This window comes from Metopolophium dirhodum, chromosome 7, assembly GCF_019925205.1.
Source record: "Metopolophium dirhodum isolate CAU chromosome 7, ASM1992520v1, whole genome shotgun sequence".
In the NCBI taxonomy this organism is placed as follows: Eukaryota; Metazoa; Arthropoda; class Insecta; order Hemiptera; family Aphididae; genus Metopolophium; species Metopolophium dirhodum.
This window is the reverse complement of record NC_083566.1, coordinates 32,466,510-32,491,115: the sequence shown is the minus strand read 5'-3', so window position 1 is coordinate 32,491,115 and position 24,606 is coordinate 32,466,510. Positions and strand designations below refer to the sequence as shown.

The window sequence follows — 24,606 nt, the reverse complement described above, 5'->3', positions numbered from 1 at the left end:
CACCGTCCGTGACACTCTCGCCCCGGTTTTGTATAATATAATATTTTATTATAACGATATAATAATATAGTAGTGGGCCACGTGCGATTTTGTAATCGGCAGCGGTGGAGGCGGCGATGACTCGGTTTTCCGTACGAAATGGTTTTCGACGTTCGTGCAGTGGTTATAGCGGTTACACGCCTCCCGTGACCGTGTCAACCTGCGTTATGATATTATTGCCATATACATTTGGAAGGCATGTATTGCTTACCTACCTAGTGTTTGGACTGCTTGGTTTGCAACTTGTTAGGCGGTGATAAACTTTCGAGTCCCCCCTATGCTCCGAAGTCGAGAACTCGACGATGGAAAGATAAAACGTTGTCGATATAAACTTTTGAGATTCTAAAAAGTTCTATGGTGTGTTCTTACGGCGATCGTGGTTTTTCTTGGAAAAATGATTATTATCCCTGCCGTTAAAGTTTTCTAAAATATTAGTACGGACTGCGTAGTTCACGTTATATACCATTACGATTGATATACGTTACAGAAAGACGCAATGCGTCTATAAATATTCCTATTGCATCTTATAATATTATAGTTAGAATATATAGGTATATAATATATATAAGTACAATCTAGTACATGTCATTATATTATTTTGATAAGTTTTGTAAACGATCATCGAATAAGTGGGTACTGCCGAGAGTTGAAAGCGTAGTTATTTTTTGGTTTACGTGAAACTGTATTTGCGATTGCTATCGTATTTGTTGTATACTTAATCAGAGTAAATCGTCCTTCATGCTGAACCATTTCTCAAATATAATGATTGAATTTTTTTTTATAAATATTAGATAGGATATAGTTGTGTCATAAAATCGGAAATAAGATGAGATGAGTACTATAATATTATTGTACAAGTGTCTGAAATTAGGTATTTGACAACATTTGTCAAAATCACGAACGTTTAGAAACTATTTTGTAATAAAAAACTTATAAATTGTACAATAGATAAGGCATGCCAATTTAATAAAAGTTCCCTGTGTATTTATTTTTGTATAAACCTAAAAAAAAATAATCATATAAATGTATTATTTTTTATTTTTTTTATAGACATTTCAACTTCAAACTTTGACGAAATTAAATATTTAAACGAAAACTAACCATAGGTATTTTGTTGACATTTTACTATTATTCGCAGGGACTAGGTACTTTCCACTAATACGTGTTAATACTTAACTATAGAGGTACAATTAAATTTTTAAAATAATTATATCAATTTTAAGCTATTTATATAACATGAATATTATAAAATAATATATAATATATAATATATTGATACTGTTCTGAGATACATCGTGGGTATTGATATAGAAGTTAATAACAGCTGGTTATATTACAAAGGTTATTGTATATTATATAATATTATGCGATTGTTTTTCGGCAACAATTAGTTCGACCAACTTCTAAAGTTCTAACTGTATTAATAATATAAAATAAATTATCATTATAAATATATATATTTATGTATATATACTGGTAGATCGTCTCAGCTCAGAATGTTTTTTTAATGAGCAATGATTAGTCATTTAATTCAAATTGAATACACCTATCCATTACAGTGACCTACTGAACGACAAAGTACGAGTTCCCATAATTTTATTTTACGTATTATTTTGAACTGTAAAATTACGTTTGCTGGTAATAATATTATAAAGCTCTAATATTATCCAGATGATGTGTACAAATATTGTAGACAACTATAATAACTATGATATATGACTTTTAATATTTAATAAATAATATTTATTATAAGTGACACACATGTATTGTCTCTGGATTAAGATGGTATTATGTCTGATAATATCGCTTCAAGTCGGAGTATAATTTATTTAAATTTCTACCTGGATCTAATGTTATTGAACGTTATACAACAAATTATAATCGATTCACGAGACACTTCGTTTGTGTGACACGAACATACTAGCAAATATAATTTTAAACGTAATTATCTACGTTGTTATAATGCCCTTTGTCAACTTATTTGATTATCATCAAGTATAAAATTCCAGGCATCTCCCCAGGCAAATCTGTTATTAATACATTATACATTTTAAGGTGAATTTAAATGAACTAATTATAAATTGGGTATAATTTTGTCGTTGTACATTTTATTCATAACAATGTCAACAAGCATAAAATCTTAAAAAGTTTTAATGCAGAATATTCGTTTGAATAATTTTATAGTTCTGTTTTCCACAAATTATTTAGATGGTAGGCAGTATATTAATTGACAGTATTCACGAAATAAGAAAATTAAAATGGTAGACATCTTCCAATGATGCCAAGACAACACCTCTGTAATGTCTAATGCCATAGCTGATGGTAAAAGTATATTTGCGGGTAAATATAACTATTTGATCAATGGACATTATTTTGAAATGTATGCGACATGGATATAATGTATTTTATAATAATTTTTTTGTTATTTGACTAGACCGTAATAAAACATCTACACGCGTTGTGCCTTATTTGATTACCTAAGTTAGTTTTTCACGTCGCTATAACATGCCTTACCAGCAGATAGCCTTATGTAACATTTTATATCAATCTCTCTTTTCGCACAAGAGGGCTAGTGTGGAACCATAGAATCTTACAGGGTTCAGCCGTAAGTATTCTCTCTGCGGACGGACAACGATAGGTACTAGAGGAGTACACATATATACACATATATATAGGAAAATAATACACGTCTCGATGACGACGATCAAATACGTAAACATCCGAACCTAAACGAAAATATAATATTATCTCGTACATTGGCCGACGACGTGACTGTATTATTTTATGTTTGCAGCTTTGACGTAAGAGGCATGCCGTTGGATCAAGCACACCATTATTCAGCGCCGGATGTGTTCGGCAACCGTGCCTCCTTCCGGACAGTTACAGATCCAGCATGTCTATTCGTGGATGAGGTGCACCGGAACGACGAGGGCGTGTACAGATGTCGTGTGGATTTCCGAAATTCCGCCACCAAGAGTTTCCGGTACAACTTGTCCGTTATCGGTAAGTGATCTACTTCTACTCCGATATTACACCGGAATTCGTATGAGCAGACATAACGCAGTATTTTTCTGTCACGCTACAATTATAAGTATAGGAACCCGGCATGACGATTGTTCGATAAATATATAAATATTTTTTTTTGTATATTGTTGTTTGTCTTGTTTATTTAATTATTTAAATTTACCAGGAATTGTGCACTACACTTTACGATATAAGTTATATCTTATAGCAGTGTGTATGTCTTATAGTATATACCTATCCAGGCGGACGTGTCGGGTTTATGTTTTATTATGATTATTATTATAGGTTAGGTATTTTGAGTTATTAGGTACGATAATAATCATGAATATGAATTACTGCGATAGTCCGATAAACATTTATTATTATTTTATTCCAAAAACTTGAATATGGAACCGAGCCAATAAAAAACAAAAAATATGAAAAATAAGAAAATATTATTACAACACAATAAATTAGAATAATAATTGCTATAAATAGGGACATAGGTAATATTTTTTTTAAAGATATAATCTAAGTTATTATGAATTATGATGTATCAAAATTAAACAAAACATTTGATAGGTAACGCTTATATTGCCTATGTAGGTTACAACAATAGTATAGTCGTATATTGACTTCGTATAAGTAACAATTTATAAGACAGTCAAAAGTCAAATGCACGCAGTATAGTAACCTACTACTATAAAGTTCAAGAGACAAAAATATATTGTTCCTTACTAATATAGACATATAGTAATATCTGTGTTGTGCAGCGTATTTGCGTGTTGACAATCATAAATAGATAGTTATAACGACGTCACGACGAGCCAATAACTCAAATGCGATATCATAATATAGAATTGGCCAAAAATGTAAATAATGTAAGAACTTATTTTATCCTTTAAAAACTGTGTGGTAGTTTCAAAGTCTATTGATTGTACCTGCTGAACGGTTTACAATATACGAATCTAACACATTTGAATAACATAATACAATATGACGTATAGCTAATAAATAAAATATTTTATATAACAAAAGTCACTGACTGCAGATGTAATTAACCAGCTGTGTGAGTAAGTTATAACTCTAATACATTTTTGAAGAAACCGTTTTTAATTTAGACGTTATTTATATATTTAATATTGATTAGATCAATATGTTATTACATGGTTACCTATAGTTGATTACATCAAGTCAGCTTTTCTATTATAACCCGAATGTATATATAATATGTTTTAAAAAATATTATTATTATGTTCTTATAACTTCCATTAAAAATAGTGGAAGATAATTATTTATATTTTTATGTCATTCTGTTTCAATTGTGTTTTAATTATTATCGCAAAAAATTACAAAATATGCAAATAACTGTTGAGGACTTCAGCTGTATGCCATGTACGCCACACGGTATCGTTATACGACTATACGAGCACATAAACCTAACAAGTTAGGAAAGCTAACTCTTCGAGCGTGTTAAATTTCCGGTGTCTAAACGTATTTTAGTACAACGCAATAAACTGTAATTCCATGATAAACAATTTAAAAAGAATTTGATAACCTTTATGTTTTCGTAACTATTTAATATTTTTTTTTTTATTATTGGCTAGTATGAATCATTATTAAATAATGCTCACATTTCTATATTTTTTAATTCAGTCTAGTGTGCATTTACTTTGAATAGAACCGTTGTAAAAGTATTAATTCATTCAACTGTAGTATTGGTGGTAAGTTTATTGATGACTATGTGCTGGTAACTAACGGACGGTCACAATGGGAATATTTGGTGTTCATAACTAATGTTTAGAAATTTGGTACAAAACAATAAAAAGATTTAATAAAAAAAAAAGTGAATAAACCTCGTTGAATATTATCGATGTACATTATGAGTGATTTTAAACAAAAATAACAAAACATAGGGCTGTAATTAATTGAAAACAAATTGCGCATTTCTGACGACAATAATAATTACATCAGACCGGTGTTCCACAAAAATTAAAAAAAATCGCAACTAGTTTTTTTGTTGTTACTAATATATGAATAATTTATTATCGAATGGTTTTAAATTAACACGGTAAACGCAGCATTACCACTAAAGCCTAAAATGAATCATTATTTGTGTGGTTTAAGCTTTCAGACAAACAATAAGCTTTTACGTGTAATTATTGGCAGAAACCCAATTTAACGTTTTATTTTTATTTTTAAATTGCATAACCAAACGAAATTAATTCAATCCATAGAGGCAAATTGTAATAAACTTTTATTTAAAATTAGTTTACACAAACAGACAAATATTTAATTAAAAAAATTAAACCAAACGAAGAACATTTATAATATGTACGACTTAATTTCAAAAAATAAATGTATAATAGTTTGTTAAATTTCTTTGTATTTGCCGAGTTAAACAATTATTCCAGATGTTAGTCATTCAATAAACGTAAGTGTATATTTTTTTTTAACTTTTTGCTTATAAATTATAATGTGAGCTTTTATGCAATTACCACCATAATATAATTCTCAGCATCATCATACATTTCGGGATAACTCATATTTCTAGTCGCATTTCAATAAACATGTTAATCGAAATAATTGGAAATATTATAGTCATTAAGTAATTAAGAATACTAAAAAAATTAAAAATCCTAATACGAATGAATTCATTACTAAAGAAAAAATGAGAATGATAATTATGTTTGGTATAACATCCAAAATATATAATATAATTTTGTTATTCAAACAAATATTAGCCCATCACAATACAAATAACATAAGCCATCAACGAAAATCAATTGTTTATGCATGTTAAAATGTGTGCATTATTACTATTAATTTGTCATTTGTAAACAAAATCAGTTAATTGGATATTCGTGTTGCTATAAAACTTTTTTAAGGCATAAATAACAACCAATCAGCCTCTAAGATTAAAATAAATTAAAATACATACTATACAAATGTACCTTAGTGTTTATTAAAGAATCCATAGTTTTTAAAGTTCTAAGATAAATGCAACTTTTTAGAACATTATACATATAATAAAATAAAAGGAAAAATTATCAAACAAATGATACATATTCAATGCAATAGATCGCATTTTAAATCAATTATGTTCTTCTTGGTTTTATAATATTGTGCGATTTTTGGCCATCGCACTGCCTCAGTTCTTAAAACATTTTAGTACTTGATTTACACACTCTATTATGACATTTGTAGTAGAATAATATAAATAATAAAAACGGGTATTGATGATTATTATCACTCTGTACAACTGACACAATTATTATACTTACGTATTATTCAAGTGAAAATATCTCAATGACTTTTCTTTTATTTGCTAGCATTACTGTGGATTGGTCTTCTATGGTTTTACCTCGACATAGGTACTAAATAAGTTTCATAGTATGTACCCGAATCGTACATTGAAATCTTAACTTCTGTGTACTATTACTATACATAATGTTACGTAGGTCCTTAATATTATTATTGTGACCGCAAACTGAGTAATATAAGCATGGAAAATGACAATGAGTAATAATAACGTATATTATGTACAGAGCCCACTTATTGTTCCCGAAAGGGTCATACTGAAAAAGGTCCACTACCTTTTTGTTGATGTTATTTTTCAATATCTAATTAATATGCAAACTTCATGTTTAACTTTAAAAGCATTCATCAAAATGAATAAAGCGAATTAATAAAAGAGCTACTTATAATAAGAAATATTTACTTTCAGAAGTTAATAATAGATTCATAAATGACTGCGTCTCTTTATATAAATTATCACTTTTCATTGACAGTAATTCTGATGTAAAGTGGCTGGTGGAATATTTCTAATGTTAATGAGCAGGCTTAATGCGTTCACGGAAATAATTCGGTAACATCGGTTATATAATTTAAACTGAAATAGAACCTATTAAAAAATGGATATCATTCTATAGTTTATTGTATATTAGTCGTAGGAACATTTCAATCCTTAAACATTACGTGTATCCAAAAAAAAAAAAAAAAAATATTTTACTGTTCTTATTATTTTCAAATACTATAAAAGGTTTATTCATAAGGTTATTCGATTTATTTTAATTTTTATAATAGAATCAAGTTATTTCATACAGTATTATACTTCGATCAAAATTATCTTTGTTTGTGTAATTTAAAAATAAAATATAATGCCAAGTGTGTCATAATTTAAAATATTTTTATATTTTCCAATGGATTTGAGTTATGTCAACTTATTATGATAGCTGATAACAATCTCAGAAATTAAAATAAATCATATTGTATATGTATTTAAAAAAAAAAAAACATTTATACATTTTATTTTGTCTTTGCTTAGGAAACCTTATCGGCTACTTTATAAATACTTCCATCAATTACATGATTTTGACGTATTCATTTTATTCTTTATTTATTCGTTTTAATCAGTTTTTTTCTAAAATAAATATCTAAAATATTAAAAAATGTTATAGATATATGAAATGTATTAATATTGTATGTATTGTATATTATGAATTCCCAATAAATTATGTTTTAAAATGTTAGAGTTCCTAAATAATTTGATTTGGCCTTCATACATACGATTTAATCAATTCATTTAATAAATTAAATAATGAATAATTAATTATTCCTTTTTTGTAATGGAACCAGTAACAAACATTATTTTTTACTGTAGTTTTTAAAATAATTAAATGCTCATATGATACCTATTGTTCTTGTACCATAGGGCCTATAGTTTAATTTAAATACCTAGGTACTAGGTATATATAACAGTATATTATGCATAGGTTGTTCTATCTGAAAATAAACGTGAAATATTTTTAAATAATAATTATTTTGTGTTAAATATTGAATTTGTAGTAGTGACAATTATAATAACTCAGACTACACAACTTTTTTACATGAATTTTAATTTATGAACTTTAATGTGATAGTTAAAATGTTTAAACACATTTTACAGTTTTAATTAATTTGACATGTAAGTTATTATTCTAGTAGTTATGTTTAACAACTCACTCGATTGCTTGTGCACTGAAATTAAATGCTGAAATACCTAGTTAAATTACATTCAGTTAAAAATATAAAATACCAGTATTTATGACTTAGTATAGACTATTAGAATAAATGCCATAGTTAGGAGTTTTGATTTATGATGTATTTACGTATTATTAAAGAGTTTAATATTTAAATGTATTGTTTAACGATTGACAGAAGTGATGTATAATAAAAGATAATAAATATAACTAATAGATTAGCATCAACTGTCAAATATTTTAACAAAAATAACCAAATAATAAAGTGTTTTGGCAAAATTAAAGTTGTTGTTTACTTTTTAACAAAGAACGTCTCCATCACGTGTTAAACGTTATTAAACCATGGAGCTATATCCCCTAGACCCCCCCCCCCCCCTAAAAAAAAAAAAATAAAAATAGTATAGGTTATATAATATATTGTAGTTAAAACACTCAAAAATAAAAGTAAATTAATTAATAGTTTATTAAAAAATACCTAGTTAATATTGACTGGTTCATAGATTCGTGGTTATGAAATAATCCATAAGACAAATGTTATGATGGCACCTATATCACGCATTTTGATAAAAATGCAGAAAGATGAAGTGTCCCGTGCGTTCCCCTTAAAAATAATAGTAGGGATACTCTAAAATTCATGAACAATTAACAGGGGTACTGCGTCCTCCTGCGCCCACCAAGTCGAGCACTGTTTATAGGTATTAGTAGTATTACGGTAGGTAGAACTATTTTTTTTCCAAAAAAGTAATCGCATATATTATCTTATTATATAATGATTATTAGATATTATAATATTACTAGCAACTATTAACTTATAAGTGCTAACGTACCGTAGACCACAGATATATTCGTAAATATATATATATTTTTTTTAGATTAGAGAACAATATGTGGACAGTATATAATGGAATGGAATGTTATGTAATGGAATGTTTCAATTTCTTACGAATAATATTTTTGAATTATAACCAAATATCATTGTGGAAAATAAATAATAAATTGTAAGGAAAAACGTTGTTTTACCTATATGGACTGTGAACATAAAATGTAGTCAACATTTTAATTTCAATCACTAATAAAAAAATTATGTTGCATTATGCTTAACTTTTTTTATAAAAAAATTTATTCTGATACAATTTTCTTTTTCTATATTATGACGAATTTCGTAGAAATTTTATTCCTTCAAGTGCTTATAAAAAAATTGTGACAATGTATTTTCGATATCTTTTAATTGTAAGAAACAAATTATGAGGAACTTTAATTACTCACAAACAAAACTTTTAACCTTCCATATTCGACACGGGTCTGACACATCAAGTATAGGCAGTATAAGTGCTGGCGTCTCTCAAGGTGGCATTTTATCACCTGTTCTCTATAATATATTCGCCGCAGATCAACCAATCACACTAAATACATCAGTAGCTGACTATATCGACGACAAAGACAAATTATCTCTATGAATGATAATCCACTCAAAGCCTCTGGAAAGCTCCAAACTCACCTAGACCTTATGGAGAACTGGTATACCAAATGGATATTTAAAATTAACCATAGCAAATCTACGCACACCACCTTTACACTCCTTCCCCTGAGGCAACTCTATGCGGTGCTCCAATTCCATCCTCTCCTACAGTTAAATACCTTGGGCCTACACTAGATAAAAGATTAACATGGGCTCACGATATTAGAGCAAAAATACTATTACTGAACAATCGTTTTCGTATCCTCAAACCTCTAATCACTAATAAACACACCTCCCCTAATATCAAACTTCTCATCTACAAAACATTGCTAAAACTAATCTGGACTCACAGCATCCAACTATGGGGAAGTGCTAAAAAGACATTGATCTAAATAAAATTCAATCCTTCCAAAACATTGCGCTAAGAAAATTAATCAATGCACCCTTACATATCTAATCATACTCTCCACACAGACCTGAAATTAAAAACAATCTACAGTTTTATAAAAGATTCCACAACCGTCTTTCCTCTTACTCAAATCCTTTAATTAAAGACCCTTCCTCTCTCACAATCCCATGTAGCCCTCCTAGACGCCTAAAACGCAAATGGTGCAGAGACCTTTTACAATTTTAACTCTAAAAAAAAAAAAAAACAAGTCTAAATAATTAATAAATTAATTTTATAACTTTAAAAAATCAACAATAAAGTATCATAATTGGGTGGCTTCTTTACTCACTTCTTTTTTGTACTCTCATGTTATCTGTTTTATCATATATACTTCTTATGTCATCCGATATAGATTGTATACAATTTCGACTTAAAATAATAATAAAAAAAACAAACAAAACTTTAATCATACAACGTAAGAATAAATCTGAAACTTTTAAATGTTAAATAATTTTTTGAATTAAAACAAAATTATAAAATTAATTTGGTTGAAATCCGGTTTTCCTTTAACTTTTTTTTTTATTTGCAGATTATTTTTAAAAGTACTGACACATTTTCTAATTTAATACTTCAGAGTACCAACTAGAATGTAGCTACTATATATCCGATTTTTTACCATAAACCACCTTTGAAATTGAGATTGGATAATTTATTTCTATTATAAAAAGTGTCTTATGAAGACGCATCTAATATTTTCTTTGTAACGATATTTCAATTTTAAATATTTAATATGGTTGTATAGAAACATTTTCTAAAGAAATCTAATATTAGAATTAAAAAAAAATAAGATTAAGACAATTTCGTTTTAATTTACTAAACTCATAATACTTAATATGTATAACAATTATATAATATACGTTCATACCAAAATACCAGAGAAATTTTTTTCGCTCTAAATTTACAAATAGTACAAAGTATATTATATTGTTTGGTTAAGGTTTCGCATAATATTATGTTCTTTATACGTTTAATTGCATTTCATAGTTTTCGTGTAAACTAATATTATTTGTAATTCGCACACTATAAGACCTAACTTTCGCATTAATTTAAATTATGTTTTTATATTATATAACCTGACAGAACCACTTTGGTTGGCATAATGGTTTGAAGTTTTAAATATTTCAGCAAAAGAGGTCATTTTTAGTTTTTCTAATTGATTTTTCTAAGGGCAAATAGGTAAATACATCCAAATGTCAAAAATATAATGTACATTTTAGAAAGCGTGTGCTTAAGTAAGCTCAACCCATAATTATTTTATAAAGGAGATATGTTTTTGTTTGAAATGTATTTTGATTATCACCAGCTATTTATACAGAACAAGAAACAATTTCATGTTGTATTATTATTTTTTTTAAACTTAGAATAAAATGTAAACATTTTTAATAAAGTTATTTATTTATTTTTCAGTTCCACACTTTTTGATTTCATAAGTCTATATTGTTTATGGTATTATTTATAATTAATGCTCGTAATTAAAAGTCGTTCTGAAATATTATAATTTAAATCATTGGTTGCCAAATGGAATATAGTATATTAATTTTTATACCACTATTTTTTATTTTTACGAAGAATTTAATATTAAAACTTGGTATTAATTCTGTAATTTATTTATTTTATGTTCAATCTATAAAGCATTTGATATTTATAGTTACAGCCTACAGGTTATATGGTTAGGCATACAATTTAAAATACAAATAAGACTTTAAGATAGTGGCCAGAAACCTAAATTAATTTGTTGAACTGGTGGAGCATTCTGTGTATAGGATGGTTGTTACTTTACAAGATGGAATATAAAAAAATAGTGATTTCTTGTTGGATATGTAGGGACATGGAGCGAGATTGATGCGAGTAGCTCGGAAGCATTAACTTTGCCACTAATAAGGAAAGAAATGAATGAAACACCGGCATCAATACAGCGTAAGTCGAGGGTAGGCATTTTTAGAGAGGAGTGAATAGTAGAATAATCATGAGGGGAGTGTAATGTATTAAAAACAAAAGAAGCATAGGATAAAAAAATGTATAATTGAGAATTTAAAATATTTTTTGAAAAAATGTATGTATTTGAGCTAACTAATTTATGTATAAAAATACTCAAATACGTATACTAAGTATATATTGTACTTATGTATAGTTGTATATGTATATTTTGTGAAAGTATTAAAATAATGAATACTGATGAGTGATGAATAACTGTCTCCATACTATTATACTATATTATATATAATAGTTATTATTACATCAAGTATATCACTGAATTATGTTGAGAACGATTTAAAAATAACCACTGGACATTTTCTAATAGTTTTCAATAAATAATTAAGTAATATATTTTTTCTAATATTATTTGATATAATTTAGTGTGTGTTCAAAAGTTGAAACTTAAAGTACTTATACCAAAAAGCTAATTCAAAATATTGAAAAAAAAAATAAAAACTACATATGTATTCCCTGAATAGTTGACACACTTTATTCACCTTATTAAAGTCTTATTATTTCTACTGTTCCGTAAAAAAATTGTTTATTATATTAATTCATTGGAGAAACTGGAACCGCCACCAAAATAACCGTTCCTGGAACTGGTTTTTGGAGACCCAAATTAAAGAACCAACGTTTTTATTATAACTTATATTTCACAATGCTAAGGAACCGAAACACTTTTATATAAATCTGTTTGTGTAAGCTCAGTGTTAACAACTTTTTTTTAAATATTTTTAACGGTTCGAAAAAATAACTAAACAATTTAATATAACAAAATATGGAACAGAAATAAATGCACACTCAAATGTATATTTTTGATAGACATATATTTTGTATTCATGCTAATGGTATTTTAGCTCCAAATGTTCACATCATACGGCCTACTATTATTACTTTTTGTCAACAAACATGCTGGTTTGTAGCAATTTGCAATGTATCGAATGATCGGAGAACAATTGTAATGTGTTTTTCTAACGAGTCATTACAAAGCATGAATAATTATACAAAGTTAGTAATTAAGCTATTTTTAATATGAGCCGAGTATTAATATTCATATTTTTTTTACTAACTTGGTTACTATTTTAACGGGACGGAAAACTATCCATTTTTTAGTTATAATACCTACATGTTCAAGTATTTTGTTCAAGGTACAAGGTTATCAAAATACATGAAAAACAATAGGTAAAATTATAGGCATTAGGGACTCTATTTTAAAACATAATTTTAAATAAATATTATAATACTATAATATTTTATTCGTATGCGTAAATATTTTAAATTATAATATTATATACCTACTTTGTTATGATTTAAACAGGTACCTAAATTGTTTTCCCAAAATAACGGACTTATATAAATTCTATTATTTTTATTTCGCTAGCGGGTTATTGTGTAGGAGTATTAGATTTCACTATGAACCAATATTGATTGTCCTGGCACATAAACCAAGTCCAAGACGAAGAGTGTTCGGCTGACAATAATGATAAGGTGAGAAAACAATTTCTCCGTAATCCTATGGTCAGATCGTATAGCTTCGGATTTATAATATCTGTAAAATCCAGAAGCCCGTGTTAAAATGTCTCCGTCAAACTGTGGAAACTCTGAGCAGTCGAATCACGTATGAACCAGTAGCCTTTTATTATGATAAGCCGATTTTATCTCATCGATTTTTATCCACATTTATACTCGTACACTCCAAATTGGTTTTTCGGGATCATCGCACGCTCTTCTCTGTATATAATAGTATTCGAAATGATCATAAATATATGTATAGGTAGGTTTATATATATATTTATTATAGAATATCTTGCAGGTGTACTACAGAGTCCTGGAAATTTACTGATTGCTAAAAGATAATTGAATATAATGTAAATTATAACACATTTTTCTGTAGGTAGCAAACGTGTATAAAAATATTTAGTTATCTATTCATAAGCGTCTTACTTGTTTTGATAATTTCGCAGAACAATACAAACGATAATGTGTACTCGTTTTTTGAACCCGCGCAGGTTAAAAAAAAATATGCCAACACTATTTTTGTTGCGTACCTACTCTATTATATCTGATACTTTTAGTTATTGTACTCGTGCTGCCACACATTTCTATTTCGCTTTTGTATGATTATGCTGTCAAAATAAAATTTAGCTAACTCAATTGAACGCTTTCAAACGATGGTCAATTTTATGGTGGTTTACCGCCGTTTTAGACAAAATCGGCAATACCACGTTTAACGCATCACCACTTGATTCTTATTACCTGCCCACTAATGGAACCTTCTCAAGTGCGGTCTATTATTTATTAACCGACACGTGAATACCTTTTTCTGCTTGACCCCAACGATCTATTATTTTCTGTAAACATCACAATAAAACTTTCATAAAAATTATATTTTGTAAAATATAATATTACATTGTGTTTTATATTTGGTGTGGGTACGTTACTACATCAACAACGTGCTATTGTATAAAAATACAATTTATCAAAATATTTTCTCGAGTATATGTCCATTTTCTTATAAATGTCAGGTTTTCAACAAATATCATAATCATACATTATTATTGATTTCCATGGTAATAATTAATAATACAGTGTATTACAAAATAGGCATTTGGTACCTAAGCCTTTAATTTAAATTCACGTGTTATAATCATATAATGTTATTACGAAATTCATTTTAACTGAAATTTAATTAATTATAAGTACGCGATACTAATTGTTAATTCAATACCACACTATTGCTTAATCATGAGTCATTGACATCCATTTTGAATTAGGTACAAAAAAATTGTATCATAATGAGTTCGCTTTTATGACGCTTGTTTGGAAATTGCATATACAATGCGCCGTTATAAAATATTAATTATGAATTATAATATGATTATTAATTATACGTAGGTACTCGTGAATTGGATTGTTTGCTGAAATCTAAAATTCCTTCGTTTAAAATTTTCAATTTCATCACGAAAAAATAAATACGTTGATTGGTCTTTTTGGTGTCTGTGTCACACATTTCAATATTACCTATAATAACCTTCTCTTCGTCGGAGCCCATGTCCTTAGAAAACAAATTGAAAGGTCATTAACCAAATACTTGTATTTTTAATCCATGTAAGTCCTGCATATCATCCCAATCTAATCGTGTGTTTGAGATTTTGGTTTACAGTAATATATATTATTACCTACAATTAACCATAATTTATTAAAACAGAACATTGTAAACCCTGAATTTATAGCATCATTATAGTTTTAGATAGGTACCCTAATGTCAATCATGATTAAAAATAATCGTAATGCTAAAACATTTTCGTCAAACATAATACTTTGTGCTTAATCACTGTTATTAGTGTATTGTACAACTTTAATTTTTATTTCACGTATCAAGCCCGGATTAAGATTATTTTTGGCCGTGGGTCAAACACTAATAATACAATATCCACTATCCTTGTATTATATGCATAGATTTATAAAACAACTAGATAGCCGACTCGTGATACAGCCTCATAATACCTGTGAAGTCTGGCAGCCATATGTCTAGAGGTAAAAATGCAATTGATTAGTCCATGTAATATTTAATTTTTGCCAGGAATTATAAGATAACACCCAAATAATGATAAATGATAGTTAAAAATTTAAAAATCACAGAACAATCTTATAATCATTGACCTAATAATAATAATAGGTCAATGGTTGTTACCATAAAAAAATATCATATTCCATGACAAGGTTATAAATGTCATGGATTAATCAATCGTATTTTGCCCTCTTGACATGTGGCAATATATTTATCAAGTCGGCTATCTAGTTGTTTTATATAATATCTACGATTATAAGATACTTACTGCCCTCCAGGGGCACACTTTTGTTTGATAGCCGTTGTGTGGAGTTCATAAGATTTGTTAGAAGTTTTCATAAAACCACTAGGTAGTGCACTAAAAAAAAATTGCGGGAAATCGGTGATTAAAATAATTTACTCCCACACCCCAATTCTCTGAAATACAATAATATATTAGTATTAAAATTATATAAATATAATAATTAGGTAATGTAATGTTTTATTTTCACCCTTGTATGTATTATTATATATGTGTAATTACTATAAATACTGACACACAATATACCGTTGAAAAAGTATCGTTATACTACTATCAGTACCAAAGTGAACGATCAATAAAATAATGTTTATATATTGTTTGCTTTATATAATATATTTCATGAAATGCTAAACAGCACCGCTACAGAAGTTACATTAGGTATTTGAAACTCATTGAAAGTCACTAAGTATTACGTGTTCGTTAAAACAAATAATACCTATTTTATGTAACAAAACCAGGTTGTTTAACTTGGTCAAAATATTTGTGTGTTCCTTTATTATTTTACTCTGGGACATTAACCATTTGAGAACCTACTTCAATTACGAATTCCATTAAATTTACGCATTTTTATTAATTTATAAATACAAAGCATTTATATCGTGGTGTGTGTGTTATACAAACATGACATAAAACAAATTTCGATTTACAAAACTGGGATACGAATAAAACACGTGTCACTGAAATAAAGTATTTAAATTCATATTTTCAAAAAGGTCCTAATAAAAAAAAAGTATCAATAAAAATAAATGTACGAAGTCAGTAGGTATTTTATCAAATTTTACATTGAGCGACAGTACTTTTCAGTAGTAAAATACTTGCGGATTGTTCACACGATTATGGTAGCAAAATATTTTATACTGACCCCACACAAAATTCAAATATTATTCAAATGTGCTATAATAATATATTGGGGTTATAGTAATCATCCATCAATCATCACACGCATTTGCGCACTGTTTTTGCTGATCGATACTGTCAGCCATCGTTACAATGCAAGAGTTTCGTAGGTTTGTGGACCATAATTTATATTTATTTTTCTGTACGGATGATATATTTTTATTACGTACCAGTGAAAATTATTTCGTTCGTACTGTTCGAAGTTAAACGAATTGTTAGATTTTATGGAATCATCCAACAGTTCATCGGGTAGTGGATAAATGTGGATTGTATTATAATGTATACTTGAATAATTGAATTCCTTTTCAGTTGTCTGATGTGATTTACTTATCAAACCGAACTATTATGTTTTCCAAGGATATTTTTTAAAATTTATTTACTTATGTTCGAATACTTTCATATCAAGTGCATTGAGATTTCTGTTAGTTTATCTTACTTCAAGCTTAACTTTTTAATGAACCCCATATTAAGTACCAAAGCAAAAGTATGCAAGCAGTATGATATGTTTGGTGAAAAAAATAAAAATAAAAATGTCTTGTCGATATTCATAAAGTAAATAAATATTTTGGGACAAACGTGAGGTTTTCGAGTGCATAAGATATGCACCTCAGTGCAAAGGATCAAAAGTGTAAGAGAGTTGTGTTGCAATAATGGATAGGTATGGAGTGTTCGCTGTATATGACTGTGCACTGCGTTATGACAGTTGATTTCTTTGATCCATCTGGTGCAGGAAACGCGGTGTACCATGCGTAATCCCATTGAGGATCCAGAAGATTTAAAAAAAAGTCCCCTTTGTGCAAACGGTGTATCTGGCAAATAATAAAAAAAAAAAAAATTGGGGAGGGGCTCAAAAGAAATACACGACAGTCGAGTACACTTTCACGTTCAGTAGATCAACAAATAAAACGAAGTAGTTTATTTTTATTCCCTCAATTTCCTAACAAATTTTCAAGTCGATATTAAAAAAAAAAATAGAAAATAACACGAAGGTTTATTTCTATTAAATTTCCCATGCAAAACATGACACTATATTTTTTGCGTTTTTATCTTGCACACTGGTGGTTATGTACTAATAATACCAAACGAGAATTATTTAATTAAATATATTTTTGGAAGGACTCAGTGAAAACTGTTTGAGTAAAAAACATTAACTTTTAAAGCTTAAAATATTTACGATATATTCACTTCTAGCTTTTGGGCTTTTTAAAATGCCCCTGAATTTAGTGATGTGTTAATAAATGGTTGTTGTTTAACGGTACACGTCGATGGATTTAATAATTAAACATATATATATATATATATATATTATATATAATAATTAATAATACATACAATTATAATATATACTATTAATGACTTGTATAATATTAGTTTTAGATAAACGTAATTATTCAAACATACATTAATACAATATTTAACTTTGAACATTGAATAGAGTAAATATAGAATCGATTGTTTAGTTTTTACGTTACATTATCATTTTATTTTATCCAACACTTTAATTCATTATAATATACCTAATAGTGATATCCTAATATCACCCATATAGTGCACGATTTTAAAAACTCCAGATAAATAAAAAAATAATATAAAACAAGTCAATATTTTAATTTTAAATATAATTTTTAAAAATACTAAAATACTGTTTTATATTAATTTTTTAATATAGTTCATCGTATTCGTCTTGAAATGTCAAGTATTTTTTTTTTTTTTTGTAATTATATTATTATTTTCAAAGCCACTGAATATTATATAACGTCTGACTGCAACGCCTCCTCTATTCAAGTCTACTGTATTAGACTATTTAGACTATTGAAATATGTAAATTGGCATGTACGAAATACTAGGAATTTATTTCACGGTAAAAATCAACTCTTTCCTCAATATTTTCATGATGACGAATTCACCGGATAAACCTATAATATATAAAAATAAAAACTTTTTACGATTTCCAACACTGAAACAGTCCGTTGCGTTTATAGTTGGGTGATTTACATAACGTAGCAATGACTGTGCAAGGCAAGTAGAATAAATTTGGTTTAAAACGGTCATAAATATCATGTACTTTAAAGCAAATCGTTTTCACCAAGGCTATAGGTGATTTTCACGGGATCATTAGCTTGGAATTTATCGTATCGCGCGTAGGCATCTATTTTTATAATAATAATAGGTAAAGTAGTTATTATTCTGTTAATGACGAAACAGTATAAAGATTTTGAGTACTTAGAAAAACAAAAATATCGATAAAAATATTAGTAAAAACAATTTAAAAACTAAAATACAATATTATATCAAAAACAGTTTTTTAAAAAACTTATATTTTTACTGACTGATGTACTATTATTATAATTTTTTTTTTTTTGAGGTCCGATTGTCCCAACGTCCAATCAGCTACGTCCATTTGTCCTAGATCACCGAATCTACGTCGCCGCAATGACCCGTAATAACAATAATAATAAATACAAATAATAATAACATGTTGTAAGACTGCAGCCCCCGCGGGTTCGTTTCGACGGGTTGACCTCCGGCGGACGGCTACATCGCCAGTGTTGTTCTTTATATAATATTATTGTATTGCACAATAATAATATATATACAGTGATGGTGGAATGGCGTTCAACAATGAAGGGTTAAGAGGCGCGTCGAGGTGTCGGACCAAATCATCAGTCAAATAGGACGTTTTAATATCGTCCAGATATCCATTAAAATTGGTTTCGGTGGCGGGGCGGCGGAGAGTCTCTCCCTCTCTGACAAGTGAAAAAGAAAAGGTAGGGTGCGCGCACGCATAAAAAAAAGAAAAGTAATATATATTTTACGTTTTTTTTTTTTGTATTGGCCCCTACGCGTATAATCGTATTGTATATATATAGTTAAGAATTAGGGGGAAAAACAAAACGAAAATACGACCGGAGTTGTACGAACATACCTGCCATAATAATATAAGTTATAATAATAATATACAATCTATATGCCTGCCCACCGGTCGCCTGTATTCTAATTAAAATCACCGGCGTGTTTGGCCGATTGTTCGAGCGGACCAATTTCGTTGCGTGCCGTCCGATGGATATACATTATAATATTATAATATAGGTACCTTATATTGTTCATGATAATAATATTAATAATAATAACAACAACAACAACGATGGTATAATGTGTTATACCGCAGAACGCCACCGCCGATTGATTGTCAGGGGCAGTCACTAAAAATGAATTAATACCCGCGATATTAATGTTGTGTAGTCCGACACTCGGACAATGATAATAATAATAATATAATAACGGACGTTTCGCGGCGTACGATTCGATGCTTGTGGTGCAGTCGTATTCGTTTTGTTTCGTTTCGTGTTTTCGGGCGCGGGGGCACCGATCGAGTTTGACGCCCAATATAATATAATAATAATAATAATAATAATAATAATACGACGGTTATTATTCGCATAATATTAATTTTTGTCGGAACGGAGAAAAGAATTTTAACGATAGTAATTTGTCGGACATGCGATTTAATGGCGTAGGTATTACGGGAAAACGTTATATACAAATTACTATATTATAGTATTATTATTTTCAACGCGAGCAAAAAAAAAAAATAAAAACTACATTAAAAATTAAAACCCATCAAACGCCACGTACAACTATCATAATAATTATTATTACAACGTATCATTTAAGTGTATTATAATTTATTTATAAGGAATTTCTCAATTCATATTATACCGTTGCGGTGATAAAATATAAATCATTTCAAAAACAAACACAATATATTATTTTAATCGGTATGTTTGATTTGATTTCAGTTACAAAAGTTACACGTGCGTAAATATATTACTCACATTTATTGTATGCAAATATATAACATGACGTAGATTCGTGTAGATATAATGACGGGTATGATGGTATCGTATCATATACCTCTCACATAATTACTCACGACGGCTTTAACATAAATATCAATTAATGCGGCCACGTCTTGAGAAACTCACAAAAACAATAAACACGACAAAAATCCGTACACAATATCTGAACGCAAAAATATTCAACTTTACGTTAGAAACATTTATTCGTACAGTAAAAACATTTTTTTATAAATGTACACAGAAAAATTCATACACAATATTATTATTAAGTGCATTTTTGCTATCGTCTCGAAGGTATATAATGTACAATAACTATATTATATACGAGACATTTTATAGGAATTATAAAAACACACTTAGAGAATTCCCGTAGCTAGAAATGTACAAAATGTTTCTGGTTGGTAACCAAGTAACCGACCAACCAACACGTAAGAAAAAAAATCAAAACAATCAGGTAGTTTAATATTATAATACCATGTACTGTATAATATAGCGTCTTACATACAGTTTGAAAATAATATTATTGTTGTCAGTGATAAGCGTTGTACCTACCCTCCACCCGTCACACTGTATTTACGATTCCGGAGGACAGCATAATACAATATTATGTTTCGTAAATAGCATAACATTTGAATAATTTTAATTACGAATTACAATAATATTCAACAACATGAAAATGTACGTCATGTAATAAACATGTAATAATCGGCCCACGGAATTTACCGACTTTCCGGGTAAATACGCGTGACTGACACGATTCCATTGATTATTTATTTGCATTGTTTTGTATGAATATTATGCATAATATTATGTAAGGATGAAAAGCGGGTATGTGGGTGTTGCTCCGCTGTACAGTAGGTTACAAGTGGGTCACTGTAATGGATGGCGTTAAATTTGAATTATAGTATTATCATTGTATACGAAAAACGATTCTGAGCGGAGACGGTTTGTCAGCCTAGGATATTTTATATTATGCTTATATTGTTAATATTAATACGGTAGGTAGCCGGTAGTCGATAAGCTGAATTAATATTATATGAGGAATCTCAAGTACCCGCGAATAATATTTTTAAATCACAAAATAACTAAAATCGTTATTCGTTGTTCCAAAATTCTAAAATAACTATAATAAAACTGTGTTTATATATTTTTAGATTTTTTGGTTACAGTATATTAACTACTTACGTGGAACTTTATTTTAAATTTTTAATCCTTAGCTATAAAAGTTGAACATTTTTAACTACAAAATCATTTTCATTTTTAAATTTTAAATTTGACCAAAGATGGACAATTCATCTGTGGTCGATTGGATATACATCTTGGTATACATCAAACGTGGTTTAAACTACTCTTTATACTTCCCTGATATCTCCAAGAAAAATTTGAAATTTTCACAAAATCGGTTAAGTAGTTTGATGAATGCTTTTACCTCATCTGCTCAAGTAACTTTTGGCAACCATTTATAAACAATAAAAATACTAATTTCTACTAATTATTCATTTCTCCTATACCCAATATAGCAACCATTTATAAACAACAATTTCCATTGTAAATCTTAAACTCTCTATTTGAGCACCTCTCCGGGTTGGACTTATACCAGGTCCATTTGTCAATCAAAATCAACCAGGGATCCACTTAAACACACACAAAAAATATCTTCAAAATCGGTCCTGCCGTTTAGGAGGAGTTCGCTGACACACACACTGGACAATATAAATATATTATTTATAAAAGATTAAACGCGTCAATTTTATCGTAAGATCTAAAATTATTATAAAATGGCAAAGGTGATTATAAAATCTGGTAGACATACCTAAATGGTTTTGATTGGTACGATAAATATATCGTCAACATAATTGTGAGCGTTGTATTTTAAATTAAAATTGCATTTTACCGCTGGGTTTATTACCTACTGCAATTTATTTGTAATCGAAAAAAACTATAGACTGTTTTTACATTAAAAAAATTAAAATTATAATAATAGGTACTGGTTTTAGAATTTTTTACTCTTTGTTTACCTAAAAGATTATTGCAGAATCTCTCGGGAGATTTTAATTCTCAATAGTCGGAAGAAACTAATTTCATTGTTTACGCTCGTAAAGCAATTCGTTTGACTTGTTAAATTTTTTTTCAGAGATATAGAAAATAATATTTACAGTAGATATTATATTATATTATATTTTTTTTTATAATTTGTAATAATTTAGTTTACATGGTTTTTTTGTGTTAACAATGAGTGCGAACCTATAATTATCGATCGAATTTAAATTTAAAATGTCTGTTTTCGGGTTTGTTGATTTTAAATGATCAATTCATTTGATAACTATTATCTTAGGTACGTAGAATTTTAAAACAATAATTGAATAGGAATTCACGTCATGTTATATTATAATTTTATGTCATATTATGAATATAATGTTATGATTAACCACTTTAATAATTATACAACGAAATGAATATGACTATTGTCTGCATAAATTTAACAACGGAAATAAAATTACCCTCTTTATGGATACCCCGGAGAATACAATACCTAAATAATTTGAAATATATAACACATTTTCAAATTTTACGATTTGGGATAAATATAATTGGAATAATTTGCACCGTACCGGTATTTATTGTTATAAGGTAGTAGTGTCGTACACTATAAATACTGCCAAAAATGTATTATTAAAAAAATATTAATTTAATTAAATTTAGCTTACCTATACATTATTTATGTTGTTAATAATATTGTAGTATGTTGTATAATATGGTGTATGTAGTGTGTAGGATGAGTATCTAAAAATCGCAGCTGATGGTATTACATTAATATAACAATATAAATATTTGAATGACAAATTAGTATATAACATAAAAGTATACAACATTCTTCACACGGAAAAATACAATACAGCCTTAAGTATAATGGTGTAAAAATAAAATAAAAATAATACGTGTAATTACTATGAATTATTAAAGCTTAAAACGGGTGGGGAGAGAAGAGTAACTATATATTTGTACTCGCTAAAAAATTAAGGCAGACAACTGCTCCTCTTGCCACCGCCCGCAAGATAATGCCTATGAGTTATGACTGAAATCAGTGATTACAAGAACACATGAGTGGCCTAGCGCGACGCTGTGGTTTGCCTCAGTCACCAATGTGTTATGATGCCGGTGTCGCTAGTTCCCGGATGGGTGACCCACCCGGGTTTTTAGTGACAAATCCTAATCACATATACACGTGTTCCACACCTTCCCTTACTAAAAATCACCTTCAGGATAATGACCTCAGATGTCGAAGCTTCAACTCAATAAAAAGTATATAATAACAATAACACACGAGTTTGATTAAAAACATGGTCTTGTGTACACCACAAAAATATGTATAAGATACAAGAGAACACACAACAATAATTGTTGGGTGCGATGAAGGCCTTAGAGTTGATAAAAAAATTCTATTACCTAACTTACTGCATATGTAGGCGTTTTCATTCGTTTTGCTACATGGAGTAGCCTATTTGCACATTGTGCCGAGGCGAATTAAAAAGACATCATACATTTAGTTTAATAATTAAAGCCGAGATGTCTTTTGATTTTTACGAACAAGTTTGAAAAAAAAAATAGAAACAGAGAAATAGCTTGAGCCACAAATAGTTTTTTTAACAACTATAAGAAAGCTATCTATGTTGACAATATATGACTTTAAATGATACAGAAGGAAGAAAGTTGGTAACCGCTATGCTGTACAGTAATTGTCGAGTACGATGTACCCCTCTTCATCAAGCAAGTCACTGTATGACGTGTTAAATTGTAATTGAATGATAACCCAATCTATACGAAAAACGATTCTGACCGAAGAAGGCCTAACCTAATCTATTAAGGTATATAACGTGATATAATTATATTGATATTAAAGTTATTTAATTTACTGTTAGAAATAATAGGTAGGTTGAATGATTTTTTAATCAAATATAATACCAAATATAAAATATAAAACGATGCGTTGAAAGTTTCACGTGTGAACTAATAATATTTTTACCAACAA

At 28.6% G+C, this 24,606-nt stretch overlaps 1 protein-coding gene across 1 annotated transcript in view; it reads left to right on the top strand.

The window, feature by feature from the left end:
• The window catches only part of LOC132949232 (nephrin-like), a 354,694-nt gene that overhangs the window by 162,690 nt on the left and 167,398 nt on the right, over positions 1–24,606 (top strand). The window contains exon 3 of the mRNA XM_061020012.1: positions 2,834–3,042. Coding sequence (XP_060875995.1) covers positions 2,834–3,042 — 209 coding nt within the window. The remainder of the gene's footprint in view (positions 1–2,833; positions 3,043–24,606) is intronic.